Source organism: Chiloscyllium punctatum, chromosome 48 (assembly GCF_047496795.1).
Source record: "Chiloscyllium punctatum isolate Juve2018m chromosome 48, sChiPun1.3, whole genome shotgun sequence".
In the NCBI taxonomy this organism is placed as follows: domain Eukaryota; kingdom Metazoa; phylum Chordata; class Chondrichthyes; order Orectolobiformes; family Hemiscylliidae; genus Chiloscyllium; species Chiloscyllium punctatum.
Window position 1 is genome coordinate 62,359,768 of NC_092786.1, and position 14,647 is coordinate 62,374,414.

The following is a 14,647-nucleotide window of genomic DNA, read 5'->3' on the forward strand; positions in this document are numbered from 1 at the left end:
ATCAACTCCAGCCTCCCACCACTCTTGACCAACTCCAGTTTGCCTATCAGACCAGAAGGTCCACATCAGATACCATATCACTTGTCCTTCACTCCTCCCTCGAACACCAAGAACAGCGACCTAAGAATCCTACTCATTGACTACAGTTCAGCCTTCAGCACTATTATCCCTAGCGACTGATTACTAAACTCTGTGATCTTGGACTAAGCCCCACTCTCTGCAAATGGATCCTCAGTTTCCTGACCCACAGGCCACAAACAGTGAAGACTGGGGACAATATTTCATCCTCAGTAACACTCAACACTGGAGCCCCCAAGGGGTGTGTACTCAGCCCCCTACTGTACTCACTGTATACCCATGACAGTGTTGCCAAATACCAGACTAATGCCATTTTCAAGTTCGCTGATGACACCACCATAGTTGGTCACATTTCAGATGACGACAAAAACAGATTGCAGACAGGCAGTGGAAGACCTGGGAAAATGGTGCATAGAGAACAACCTAGCTCTCAATGCCAACAAAACCAAGGACCTCATTATTGACATTCGGTGGGATGTTACTCATGCCCCCCCTACACATTAACAGCACAGAAGTGGAACGAGTGGAGAATGTTAAGCTCCTGGGAGTGGTCATCCACAACAAGCTTTCTTGGACTCTTCATGTGGACGCACTGGCCCACAAAGGCCCAACTACGACTCCTCTTCCTCAGGCAGCTGAGAAAATTTGGCATAACTTTGAATACTCTTGCCAACTTTTATAGGTGTGCCATCGAGAGCATTCTGCATGGATGTATCACTATGGTAATTGTACCATTCAAGATCAGAGACGGTTACAGAGAGTGGTCAACTCGACAATCACAAAGGCCACGCTCCCATCTTGAAAATCTGTCTACCAGGCCCGCTGTCAAGGAAGGCTGCCAGCATTCTCAAAGATCCATCCCACTCTGGCAATGCTTTTCTACAATCTCTGCCACTGGGGAGAAGATACAGAAGCCTGAACACGCACCAGCCAGTTTCGAAACAGTTTCTACGCTACTGTTAGACTCTCAGACTCTGAGCATTCACCTGTACCTGTGTTTTTGTTTTTGCCCCTGTTTACCTATTACTTACTTATCTATGCTATTTAGCTATGTGATCTGTCTGCATTGCTCACAAGACAAAGCTTTTCATTGTACCTCGGTACACGTGACAATAAATTGAATTGAATTGAATTTTAATTTTGACCTTGCACTAAGTTGTTTAGTGCAAATAGTTCTCCTTGTACTGACCAGCGTCAACCACCAGATGGAGCCAATAAATTAAAACTTTTTGTCAGGTCGGTTTAATTCCATAATTTCTTTATAGTAATTATATTTACAGTGAAGTTTCTATATTATTTAAAAATATTTTTATTTTAAAGAGTATTTATTTATGAATGTAGGCATTCAGTAATGTGAAACATGAAGTTGAAATAGTATGAAGGGATTTTCTGCTGAGAAAGATCAGGAAATATCTGACTACATTTTTAATATTTAGTGATTTTATTTTGCAAGTTATTTCAGTAAAGAATACACAGCATTGCACACATATGGTACAGTATTTAAACTTGTACATTGTTTATTTCTGAGCAAGTAATGTTCAAAGGAACCTAACGCCAGTTGTTATACTGATCTCAATGGGAACCTATCATATAACTTGTTTTACTTTGCAACTTTCAGGAATGTAACCATGATGCAAAGTGAACTTTAGAAGGATGACTGGTGATTTCATTGAAATATCCACAATGGGATGTTGAAAGTGATAGGCTATATATTTTAAGCTTGGGTAGATAGATTTGAGATCTCAGTGAATTGAAGGATGTGAGAAGTGGGCACAAAAGTGACGTGAAGCCCAAGCTTGTGATTGTGTTGAATGGTAGAGCATTTGCTGGGTCAAAATCCTGGAATTGTGGTTAAGCCCAGAGTAGGTGGACTACGGTGGTTCAAGAAGAAAGCTTACCACCACCTTCTCAAGGGCAGTTAGTGATGGGCAATAGATCTTGGCCAAGCCAGTGATGCCACATTCTACGAGTGAGTTTAAAAACAAAGCGAGCTCATTGTTGTGAATAGTTTGCTCCCATCTTCTATATTCTACGAGAAACTTTCAATATGGACCTCCAGAAGATATTTCTCTGTCTACCATTTTAAGTACACCTCAAATTTCAATCAGCTTTATGAGTCATGACCTATAATTTCCAAATCCACGTAACCTTTCTTTGATCAGATGACTGTTTACAAGGTGTTGAGTTACTCGGTCATTAATTGCGAATTTCCTGCCAGATACAGTCATCCTGTAATTGTTTTTGTCTTCCTCACTTTTCCAAAATATTACCGGCATTCACTATTTTTCAACCTAAAAGAATAGGTCCTGAACCATGAAACTTTGGAAGATTATATTTGGTCACCCACAATGTCTTCACTTTCATCCTTTGAAACCCTGGGATAACAACTGTCTCCTCCTTGGAATGTGCCACTGTTTAGTATCATTTCCAACGCTGTCAGTTTAATTTAATTTTGATGATCCAGTAGTTTTTATTTTGAGATATTTAGTATAAATCTCTTCCTATACTGGCACTAAGTCATGCCTGCAAATTATTTTGCAGCACATCCTCTATTTCTTTATAGTCTGTGACAATCTCATTGTTCCCAGGTTTCTTGGGACTCACCATAGCTGTTGACTGCAATCTTTTTCCCAACAGAAATTGAATATTTCTTGGATGGCATTTGATACTCCTGATGTCTCAAAATTGGTTAAAAGAGTCCCACACCTTTTAACGTTTCCAACAACTTTACAGATATTTGGTTTTGAAACAATTATTCAATTTTCTTTTGGAAGTTTTTATTGATCCTGCATCCTGCATTGTTTCTGATATTTCATATAACAAATAATTCATAGTGACTCAAGATAAACACAACACCAGTCATCTGCCTCTGATGAGAGATCAGCTTATGGTCCTCTGGGCCTATGACAGGTTTCACCTTCTTTTAGAGCATTGAATCATACAACAGGGAAACAGACTCTTCAGTCCAGCCAGTCCATGCAGAACATAATCCCAAAGTAAACTAGTGCCCCCTGCCTGCTCCTGGCCCATATCGCTCCAAATCTTTCCTATTCACATACTTATCTAAATGTCTTTTAAATGTTGTAACTGTATCCACATCCACCACTTCCTCAGGAAATTCATTTCGCAAGTGAACCACCTTCGATCTAAAAAGTGTGGCCTCTTGTCTTGAAGATCCCCATCTTGGGGGAAAAGACAACTACCATTAACTCTATCTATACCCGTCATTTTTTTTTAACTTCTATCAGTTCACCTCTCAACCTCCAGTGAAAACAAATTCCCAGCCTATCTAGCCTTTCTTTTTAACTCAAACCTTCTATACCCTGGTAAATCCATTTTGAACCCTCTCCTGCTTGTTACTTTCCTTCCTATAACAAGGCGACCTGAACTCGGCAGAGTACTCCAGAAGGGGCCTCACAAATGTCCTATACAATCTCAACATAATGTCTCAATGGGACTGAGCAATGAAGGCAAGCATGACAAATGCCTTTTTTAACCATCCTATCTATATGTGATGAAAACTTTAAAGATTTGAATGGAGCTGTTTTTGTAAGGTGTGTTCAGGAGGGTTTCCTAACTCAGTACGTTGACAGGCCGATGAGGGAAGAGGCCATTCTAGACTTGGTGCTCGGAAACGAGCCGGGGCAGGTATCAGATCTCGTGGTGGGAGAGCACTTTGGTGATAGTGACCACAACTGCCTCACATTCTACATAGTTATGGAGAAGGAGAGGATTAAGCAAAATGGGAGGATATTTAATTGGGGAAGAGGAAACTATGATGCGATTAGACATGAGTTAAGAAGCATGGACTGGGAGCAATTGTTCCATGGTAAAGGCACAATAGACATGTGGAGACTGTTTAAGGAACAGTTGTTGCGAGTGATGAATAAATATGTCTCTCTGAGACAGGCAAGAAGGGGTAAGATAAAGGAACCTTGGATGACGAGAGCGGTGGAGCTTCTCATCAAAAGGAAGAAAGTAGCTTACATAAGGTGGAGGAAGCTAGGGTCAAGCTCAGCTCTAGAGGATTACAGGCAGGCAAGGAAGGTGCTCAAAAATTGTCTGAGGAGAGCCAGGAGAGGGCACGAGAAAGGCTTGGTAGAGCGGAGTAGGGAGAACATAAAGGCATTTTACACTTATGTGAGGAATAAGAGAATGGTCAAAGAAAGAGTAGGGCTGATCAGGGATAGCATAGGGAATTTGTGTGTGGAGTCTGAGGTGGTAGGGGAAGCCCTAAATGAGTTTTTTGCTTCTGTCTTTATGAAAGAAACGAACTTTGTAGTGAATGAGACCTTTGAAGAGCCAGTGTGCATGCTGGAATGGATAGAGATAGAGGAAGCTGATGTGCTTGAAAATTTTGTCAAACATTAAGATTGACAAGTCGCCAGGCCTGGACCAGATTTGTCCTCGGCTGCTTTGGGAATCGAGAAATGCATTTGCTTTGCCACTTGCGAAGATCTTTTCATCCTCGCTCTCTACTGGAGTCGTACCTGAGGACTGGAGCGAGGCAAATGTAATTCCTCTCTTCAAGAAAGGAAATAGGGAAATCCCTGGCAATTACAGACCAGTCAGTCTCACGTCTGTCATCTGCAAGGTGTTAGAAAGGATTCTGAGGGATAGGATTTATGACCATCTGGAAGAGCATGGCTTGATTAAATGCAGTCAATACGGCTTTGTGAGGGGCAGGTCATGCCTCACAAACTTTATCGAGTTCTTTGAGGATGTGACTAGAAAAGTTGATGAGGGTCGAGTTGTGGATGTGGTGTATATGGACTTCAGCAAGGCATTTGATAAGGTTCCCCATGGTAGGTTCATTCAGAAGGTCAGGAGGAATGGGATTCCGGGGAATATAGCTGTCTGGATACAGAATTGGCTGGCCAACAGAAGACAGCGAGTGGTAGTAGAAGGAAAATATTCTGACTGGAAGTCAGTGGTGAGTGGTGTTCCACAGGGCTCTGTCCTTGGGCCTCTACTGTTTGTAATTTTTATTAATGACTTGGATGAGGGGATTGAAGGATGGGTCAGCAAGTTTGCAGACGACACAAAGGTTGGAGGTGTCGTTGACAGCATAGAGGGCTGTTGTAGGCTGCAGTGGGACATTGACAGGATGCAGAGATGGGCTGAGAGGTGGCAGATGGAGTTCAACCTGGATAAATGCGAGGTGATGCATTTTGGAAGGTCGAATTTGAAAGCTGAGTACAGGATTAAGGATAGGATTCTTGGCAGTGTGGAGGAACAGAGGGATCATGGTGTGGTACATAGTTCCCTTAAAATTGCCACCCATGTGGACAGGGTTGTTAAGAAAGCATATGGTGTTTTGGCTTTCATTAACAGGGGGATTGAGTTTAAGAGTTGTGAGATCTTGTTGCAGCTCTATAAAACTTTGGTTAGACCGCACTTGGAATACTGCGTCCAGTTCTGGTCACCCTATTATAGGAAAGATGTGGATGCTTTGGAGCGGGTTCAGAGGAGGGGACCTAATTGAGGTATACAAGATAATGAGAGGCATAGAGTCGATAGCCAGAGACTACTTCCCAGGGCAGAAATGGCTAACATGAGGGGTCATAGTTTTAAGCTGGTTGGAGGAAAGTATAGAGGGGATGTCAGAGGCGGGTTCTTTACACAGAGAGTTGTGAGAGCATGGAATGCGTTGCCAGCAGCAGTTGTTGAAGCAAGATCATTGGGGACATTTAAGAGACTGCTGGACATGCATATGGTCACAGAAATTTGAGGGTGCATACATGAGGATCAATGGTCGGCACAACATCATGGGCTGAATGGCCTGTTCTGTGCTGTACTGTTCTATGTTCTATGTTCTAATTATGTACCTGAACCCCAAGGTCCCTCTGTTCTACAACACAGCCCAAGGCCCTACAATTAATGGTGCTTAGTGGTTAGCACTGCTGCCAGGGACCCTTTGGGTGACTGACTGTGTGGAGTTTGCACATTCTGTCCATGTCTGTATGGGTTTCCTCCGGGAGCTCCTGTTTATTCCCACAGTCCAAAGATGTGCATATTAGGCAGATTAGCTGTCAGAAATTGCCTGTAGTATTCAGGGACGTGCAGACTGGGTAGGTTAGCCACGGGAAATACAGGGGTAGGGGTTGGGTCTAGGTGGGATGCTGTTCGGTGTGGACCTGTTGGGCCAAATGGCCTGTTTCCTCGGTGTAGGGATTCTATGATTAATAATTTACTGTGTAAAGAAATGAACCCTCTTGTAACTTCTGAATATTTTGCCACTTACCTTAAAGGTTATGTCTGGTTGCTGATCTCTCACTTGACATAATTTCTCACGATCCAGTTGAGCGGCAGAGCACACTCAATGGGCTTAATGGCCTACTCCTGCTCATATAATCTATGTTCCCATGCTTTTGAACGTTGCTATTAAATCACCTGTTGACTGTTCTCATTTTAAGGACAACAATCTCAGCTGCTATAGTCTTGCAACACATACAAATCTTTCAAATTAAATAAAATCATAAAATGAAATAAATCTTAAGGCAATAACCATATGTAAAGGAAATCTGAAATGGAAGCAATTTATTATACAAAAGAATGCATATCTTAAAATACTAACTCTAAGTAGAATATAATAGCATCAAAAGAACAGAGCTTGGATCAGATTGAAGCTACGAATTATATTTAAGGGTGTTTAATTTTGATTTCTAATATATTTTTGCTGCAAATACATTGTAAGTGATAAAAAAATGTTTTGAAATACCACCAAAAATAAATAGGATTTATATTTGTGCACTTCAAAAAAAAGATTAATTATCTCCCAGCTCAATGGATTAACAGAATTGACTTCCTTCTTTAGGAAGTGTTGATTTTGTGATTGGCTAATCAAGCTTCTCAAGTTAGCCTGTTTGTTGGGAAGGGTTTGTTTAATCTAGAGCACTGAACTGCAGGTTCCTCTGCCATTGCTTTCTGCGTGGAGCTATTCTCTGCTTTCTGTATTTATTAAATTGACGAAGACCAAATAAATTATCTCTCTGTTCTTTTCCTCTCTTTCTTCGTCCCATGCTCATGTTGTTCACCTCTGGGAATCTTGGAGAGTTCTGCAGACTTTGGAATATATTCTGCCGGTGCTCCTGCTTCTCGTCACAATTAAAGGTCAATGCCACACCAACATTAGACTTCATGACTCTGGATACACTGTCTGAACTTCCATGAAAACATCTCCCCAGTGCTATTTCTTTGGCTGTCCTTGGATCCTGATCAGTTACTGTGTAGATTCCATAGTTATGGCCAAGGGGATCGAGTGGAGCCAACATGGTAAATTCACTGGAGTCATTGTTGACAGCAAGAGGAAGGTGGTTGACCAGATATTCCTGTAACATATTGTTCACACTTTCTCTGTGACATTTACCTTGAGGGATGATCTTCACTAATGTGCGGTCAATGCGTTCTTGGTCATAGAGCATTCCACTACACTTAAATTCCAAGCAAACGGCAGAGATGCCCAAGTGGTCCACAGCACGGGTGCTTCGCATATCACGAATGCCGTAAATATTTCCAACTGTCTGAGGATGAGTCCCTCCTGTGTTTCGAGATCTCACAGTAATCTCTTGAGGGCTGTGGAGTTTGACCTTTATATAACAAGCTCTGAATTCCAGTGGCCTCGGCCACCAAGCAAGGTAGTCTTCTGTCCAGCTCATTGGGTCATCCTCATTGAAAGGTACAGTGTTAAAAGCATAACTGTCTCCTTCGACTCTGTAAAAGCGGAAATGACCTGCACTAAATGAAGCCTCTTCACATTCTTTAAAATTTTCATAACGGTAAATAGGACCATCCATTTCATCTGAGACAGTGGGTGTTGGTTTGGCTACATTTATTTTAAAAGCTGTCTTTTTAACATTGGCATCTTCATGGTCTGATCTTCTATACTGCAGTTTATTGAAATAAGATTGCTGAACACCTATTGTATTTGAGTTCATATCTGGGAAAGATGCTACTGCCTCAAGTTCTTCTCCCGCTAGAGTTGCCATCACATAGGCGGAGTAAGCATCTGGCTGCTGGTCATCACAGAAAGCTGGCAAGCAAGCTCCGTTTGGACCAGTGATAACACTGTCAAACCGACCCCAAGCTCTGGGATTCGAGGAAAAGCCTGACATGGGTTCCACATTAATAAGTGACACTACAACTCCTTCGATCTGATTGCTTGGCATAAATCGATCACTTCGAAATGTTCTAACTTTAACATAGCACCTTCTGCTTTCAGGGACATCAAGGTTAAAAAGTCTTCTCTCTCGAATCTCCATATTGCCCACCAGAAACTTTCTATCTTCTCGTTTACCTCGTCGAATACTAATAAAAGTAAAATCACCTTCTTCTTCCCAGAAGCCCGTTTCAGGGTTCATTGACCACAGCTTCATTTTCTCCAAGTGTTCTGGCATTTTAACCTGTGCAGAGTCCAGAAAAACCTTCACTTGTCCTGCATTGAGGCTTTCCTTTGCTGCTTCATCTCTAAAATCAAGAGAAAACATGCCATATGTCCTCAAAGGAAGAACATCACCTTCTTCATTAATGAAATTCAGATCACTCTGGGCTGCTGAAGCTAACGAGATATCCCTTGGATCTAGGAATGTTACACTGGCTTTGACTAACCCCCTGTAAATATCTCCATTCTGCCTGTAGAAGGAGTTGGGAGGAATCTCCAATTCCGCTATGGGACTTTGGTTTTCGATTGCTCCCAGTGAGATGGTATTGCTGACAGAACAATCCAAAGTCACTGCTGGCTTCTTCCTTAGAAGTTTAATCTCATGATAGACAGAGCTGCCTTTTTTGTTAAAGGGAAGAATCTTTGTTGTGTTCACAAACTTGCCATACCGATCTACAAAGGTGAGTACTAGCCGATCAATGTCTGCAGGAACCTGGATGGAGAATGATCCTCTAAACCCAGTCATACTAATCTTCTTTCCACTCATGAAAATCAGTCCAAACCGCATGGCTTCACCATTATCAGCAGCAAGTGCACGGCCACGGACAATTGCCCTGGTTTCAACACACTTCTGACAACCACACCTGCTGACCACCTTGATTGGAAGCATATAGTTGGTGCAGGAAATCTTCCTTTCCACTAGTTTCACTGCCCCACAGCAGTAAGCTGTTGTGTCTTTGCATCGTGGCTCTGGTTCATGCTCACCACTGCATGTTGTGACAGAACATTTTCCCACATTGTAGTAAAATGACTGAGTCAGATTCTGGTAACAGTCATAAGGGAGCTGTATTAAGTGGGTCTCAGGTTTGGGGTTGCATGATGGAGCACCAAGAGCTGTCAAAATAAAAACAGTGATTTTAAACCCACATGTTTATTTTATGTCACAGCTTTATGAAGAATCTCAAAGCATTTCAGACATTGGTGACCCACGGTCTGGGGAACACAGGAAGATTCTGTAAAAGGCTCAGTACTTTTTATGATGTATATTTTGAGGGTGAAATTCTGGTCACCATCACATGAGCATTCACTGCCTACCTTCATAAAGTGCCACAATATCTTAAACATCCACCTGATCACAAAAAGTCCAAATTGTTTTTTAAGTAAACTCTGTCAATCCTGCATTGACATGTCATGCCATGTTAGTGTGCTGGAACTTCAACCTCATTACTCAGAGGTGACCATGCCACCAACTGGACCAGGCTGGCACAAATTTAAATCGCAAAAATTAATTTCACTAAAGATGTGGACAGAGGAGATTTACAAGGACATCGCCAAAGTGAAATATTGCAGCAATGAGCTTTATTTGATAGGCTGGGGTTCTTCTTCTTTGAAGAGGAAACGTTTGATTGAAGTGTACAGCATTGTGAGGGGCCTCAACAGAATACATTTCTCATAGCAGAGAGCAACTCAGAGACATGAATTTTAAGAGATTGGTGGAAGGGTTAGGTTTTTTTGGCTGGCTGCCACAATGGACAAAGTGGCCTCCTTCAGTGCTTTATATTTCTCTGCAGTTTCCAAACATTTCACATATCTAAAAAGGATGAATATGCAGGTCTAAGAGGTGAGGGCTCAGAAAGAACATGAACTGTTCCTTATGACAGCCAGCACAGACATTGTGAGTAGAATGGACTGCTTCTGTACCATATCAATTCAAGGATATTACAACTTCAGTGTGGTGGATGTGATCTATATGGACTTCAGTAAGGCATTCAACAAGGTTCCCACGGGAGACTGATTAGCAAGGTTAGATCTCAGGGAATACAGGGTGAACTAGCCATTTGGATACAGAATTGGCTTGAAGGTAGAAGACAGAGGGCGGTGGTGAAGGGTTGTTTTTCAGACTGGAGGCCTGTGACCAGTGGAGTGCCACAAGGATCTGTGCTGGGTCCACGACTTTTTGTCATTATATAAATGATTTGGATGTGAGCATAAAAGGTATAGTTAGTAAGTTTGCAGATGACACCAAAATTGGAGGTGTAGTGGACAGAGAAGAGGGTTACCTCAGATTACAACAGGATCTTGATTAGATGGGCCAGTGGCCTGAGGAGTGGCAGATGGAGTTTAATTTAGATAAATGCAAGGTGTTGCATTTTGGGAAAGCAAATCTTCGTAGGACTTATACACTTAATTGTAAGGTCTTAGGGAGTGTTGCTGAACAAAGAGACTTTGGAGTGCAGGTTCATAGCTCCTTGAAAGTGGAGTCGCAGGTAGATAGATTTGTGAAGAAGGTGCTTTCTTTTATTGGTCAGAGCATTAAGTATAAGAGCTGGGAGGTCATGTTGCAGTTGCATAGGGTTTTGGTTAGGCCTCTGTTAGAATATCAGAAGGATGTGAAATTTGAAAGGATTCAAAAAATATTTACAAGGATGTTGCCAGAATTAGAGGACTTGCGCTATTGGGAAAAGCTGTATAGGCTGGGGCTGTTTTCCCTGGAGCATCAGAGACTAAGGGTGACCTAATAGAGATTTATAAAATCTTGAGGGGCATGGTTGAATAGACAAAGTCTTTTCCCTGGGATGGTGGAGTCCAGAATAGAGTTTAGGGTGAGAGGGGAAAGATATAAAAGGGACCTAAAGGGCAACTTTTTCACACAGATGGTGGTGCGTGTTTGGAATGAGCTGCCAGAGGAAGTGGTGGAGGCTGGTACAATTGCAACATGTAAAAAGGCATCTGGATGGGTAAATGAATAGGAATGGTTTAGAGGGATATGGGCCAGGTGCTGCCAGGTGGGACTACATTGGGTTGGGATATCTGGTCAGCATGGATGAGTTGGACTGAAGGGTCTCTTTCCATGCTATACATTTCTATGACTCTATATACATTTTTGAAGCTGAAGTTATTTCTTGGACATGATTGTTCCAAGACAAAAAAAATTGCAAAGGTTTTATACACAGTTATCTTCCAAGCTTCCTTTGCCTTTCTAAAGGAGTGCTGCATTGTCGGATTGCCAACACTGAAGAAGACCTGATTTAATGGAGCTCATTGCTAATCAAGGTGGCAGCTTGCCCTCTTAGGTCATAATACTAGGAACAGGGAGTTGTTCCTAGTATTGTGGCCAATATATATCCCTCAACTCCGATCATCACCACATCATGGCAGTACTTGGAGTGGTATGGTGGCTCAGTGGTTAACACTGCTGCCTCAGAACACCAGGAACATGGATTCAATGCCAGTCTCAGTAAACATTGTTGAGTCTGCACATTTTCCCTGGGACTATCTGGATTTGCTGCCACAGTCCAAAGATGTGCCGGTTCGGTAGATTGGCCACGTTAAATTGCCCATAGTGTCCAGGGTTGTGTAGGTTAGATGGATTAGCCATGGGAAATATGGAGTTACAGGGATGGGGTGGGCCTGGGTGGGATACTCTTCGGAGGGGCAGTGTGGACTTATGCTGAATGGACTCTTTCTGCACTGTTCGGATTCTTTGACCTGTAGGTTTGGGGATCCTGTTATGGTCACCATCTTCCTATAACTACACTTGAAAAATAGTCCAATGACTGCAAATGGATTAGTATATGTTGAGGTCAAGAAAGATTTTTTTTCTCATGGGATGTGGATGTTGCTGATGGGCCAGCATTGCTGATCCCTCGTTGGGCTTGAGAAGGTGACAGTTAGCTGCCGTCTTGAACCTCTGTAATCCAGTTGCTGCAGGTGAACCCACAATTCAAGTATGCCTGTCCTTCTGACCTAGTACATTCTTCTTTCCCATCACCAAAAGACTTGTGGCATTTTTCCTTCCACTTGTACATGAAAAAGAGGGCTACATATCTGAGTTGATTAAGCAACTATGTAGATTCCAATAAAGGTAACACGTGAACTAAGTACCCGAGTTTCCTCAGAAAATTATATCTACTTGTAATTTAAATTAAGTCAGTTGTTTAATTACCTATCACTGTCAGTGAGGCTGGCTTGGATTTAACAGCGCCTGCAATGTTACGAGCTTGACACAAATATTGCCCAGCCTGTTGTGGTTGAAGGTCCCTTAACACAAGAGAACTGTGATAACCATGTGTCTTCACATCTAAAAGAGAGCCATTATGATACCTGCATAGACAGGAGTGGAGGAGAGGTTTAAAGGAGAGAAACACAAGAATCTAAATCAAACAGAAAAACACAATGCAATCCAAGGATTCCAAATTCCCATGGCTGTCTTTGACCTGGGTCAGATTGGACAGCTCTGGAATCAAAAAATAATTTAAAACACAGGGCAGGAGGCCATTCATTCCACTGAGTCCATTCTGACTTTCCATAGATGAATCCATGTTGGGTGTTAGTGTCAGAACAGGTAGATTGGTGGGGGATAGGCACATCGTTGAAGGTGGGGTTGGAGGAGCCTTGTTGAAGGTGGACCTTGTTGAGAAGTGTGAGAGTAGCAAGAAGCCTATTTCTATGTATTACCATTTTACTAGCATATTACCTCACATCATTTCTATTAGTGTTCACCCACAGAGTGGAAAGAAACTAGTCAGCAACAGTTCCTGCCAAAGAGGTCAGAGTGGGCTTGCCACCTGCTCCTTAGAACTTCCAGCCTGGTGTCAACAGTCCCCAACATCTCAGGGCATATTTCATGGGCAGTGACCTTGCTAGGGAGGTTGGCATTGGATTTTACCAGCCTTACAACGTTCTCATGGTATATCTCCAACTCACTTAGAATACAGTTCTTCATTTCAACATTGCATTTTGGAGCTCATTGATACCATTCATTGTAATGTTGCTGCCAGACTCCATTGCAGGAATAGGCATCTGGTGCATTGCAGCAAGGTACCCTTGACAAAAAGCGCCTGGATCCAAACTGTTAACTCTTTTTTTCTCACCACAGCTACTGCCGGATTTGCTGAGTTTTTGTGTGTTTCAGATCTCCACCACCTATACTTCTTTGTTTTATTTGTATTTAATTCACTGTCGCATCTCTTTGAGGTATGTCTAACTTGAAGAAGTTCTACTCCTCTTATTGACAAGATTTCTGTTTAATCTGTCTCCTTATTCTACTGATCTATTCACTCCATTCGCCCCAAGTCTGCATCATCCAGATAAATACCATCTTAGCTGATATCAGTTATGAAGAAGGGTCATTCAAACTGTAATGCTAACTCTGATTTTTCTGCACAGATGGTGCTGCGTTTCTCAAACAATTTCAGTTTTTGTGGTTTCTCAGCTCAGGGGCAACAGGGTGGCTCACTGGTTAGCACTGCTGCCTCACAGCACCAGGGACCTGGTTTTGATACTAGTCTCAGGCGACTGTCTGTGTGGAGTTTGCACGTTCTCCCTGTGTCTGCATGGGTTTCCTCCCATAATCCAAAGATGTGCAGGTTAAGTGGATTGGCCATGCTAAATTGCCCATAGTATTCAGGGATGTGTAGATAAGGTGCATTAGTCAGGGGTAAATATAGGATAATAGGATGGAAGTGGGTCTGGGTGGGTTACTCTTCAGAGAGTCAGTGTGGACTTGTTGGACCAAAGGGCCTGTCTCTACACTGTAGGGCTTCTAGAACTCTTGCTAGCACTAACTATTTTCACACTTACTTGGATGCTCAAGTGACTGTATCTTGCCTTGCTTATTTGCACTTTGCCACCTCATTCAGAACTTAAAGCCTTACAGTACTTCCCTCTTTGCTTGCCTTTTAAGGTAGCCACAAAGTCTGCCAATTAGTCCTAGTTGTCAGCAAGGATCATTCAAGGATTGAACATATTGCTGTATGGTAATGTGCTTTATCAACATCACACCTGTGGCAGGTGCCAGCAGCTTACAGAACAAACACACTGCATTGGGCAGTGACCTACAGCCATCTCTCAAAGTTTAAGGGGAGTAGACCTCGGTCAAGTTAAGCGGGAGTGTCATTGGTCAGGGAAGTCCAGAAGCTTGGTCACAGTCTGTCAGCCAATTTGTAGTAGTCTGTTTCAGAGACTCAGTACCATTCAGGGAGTGGGCCATAGCCAGTCCTGCAGGTCCAGTGCAATCAGTCCAGGGAGTGTGAGAGATCAGTCAGGGGTCTGGTCACTCAGAACAATCTTATCATGAAGTACTTGTAGATAATTGTACCTTGCAATTCTCAAATGTGTTTTTTAAAAGGGGATAATACAGGAGAGTGAGGGGGAGATGGAATATCACACCTTCTGATGCGAAGGAAG

General features: G+C 42.5%; 2 protein-coding genes across 4 annotated transcripts in view; one reads left to right on the top strand and one right to left on the bottom strand.

The window, feature by feature from the left end:
* The window catches only part of mtfmt (mitochondrial methionyl-tRNA formyltransferase), a 153,823-nt gene that overhangs the window by 57,505 nt on the left and 81,671 nt on the right, over positions 1-14,647 (top strand). The window lies entirely within an intron of this gene.
* The window catches only part of cilp (cartilage intermediate layer protein, nucleotide pyrophosphohydrolase), a 65,506-nt gene continuing 52,379 nt past the window's right edge, over positions 1,521-14,647 (bottom strand). For both annotated transcript variants that reach the window (XM_072565461.1, XM_072565459.1), the window contains 2 exons: positions 12,405-12,562; positions 1,521-9,352 (listed from right to left, as the gene is read on the bottom strand). In XM_072565461.1, the coding sequence (XP_072421562.1) occupies positions 6,963-9,352; positions 12,405-12,562 (2,548 nt within the window). In that variant the 3' untranslated portion in view covers positions 1,521-6,962. The remainder of the gene's footprint in view (positions 9,353-12,404; positions 12,563-14,647) is intronic.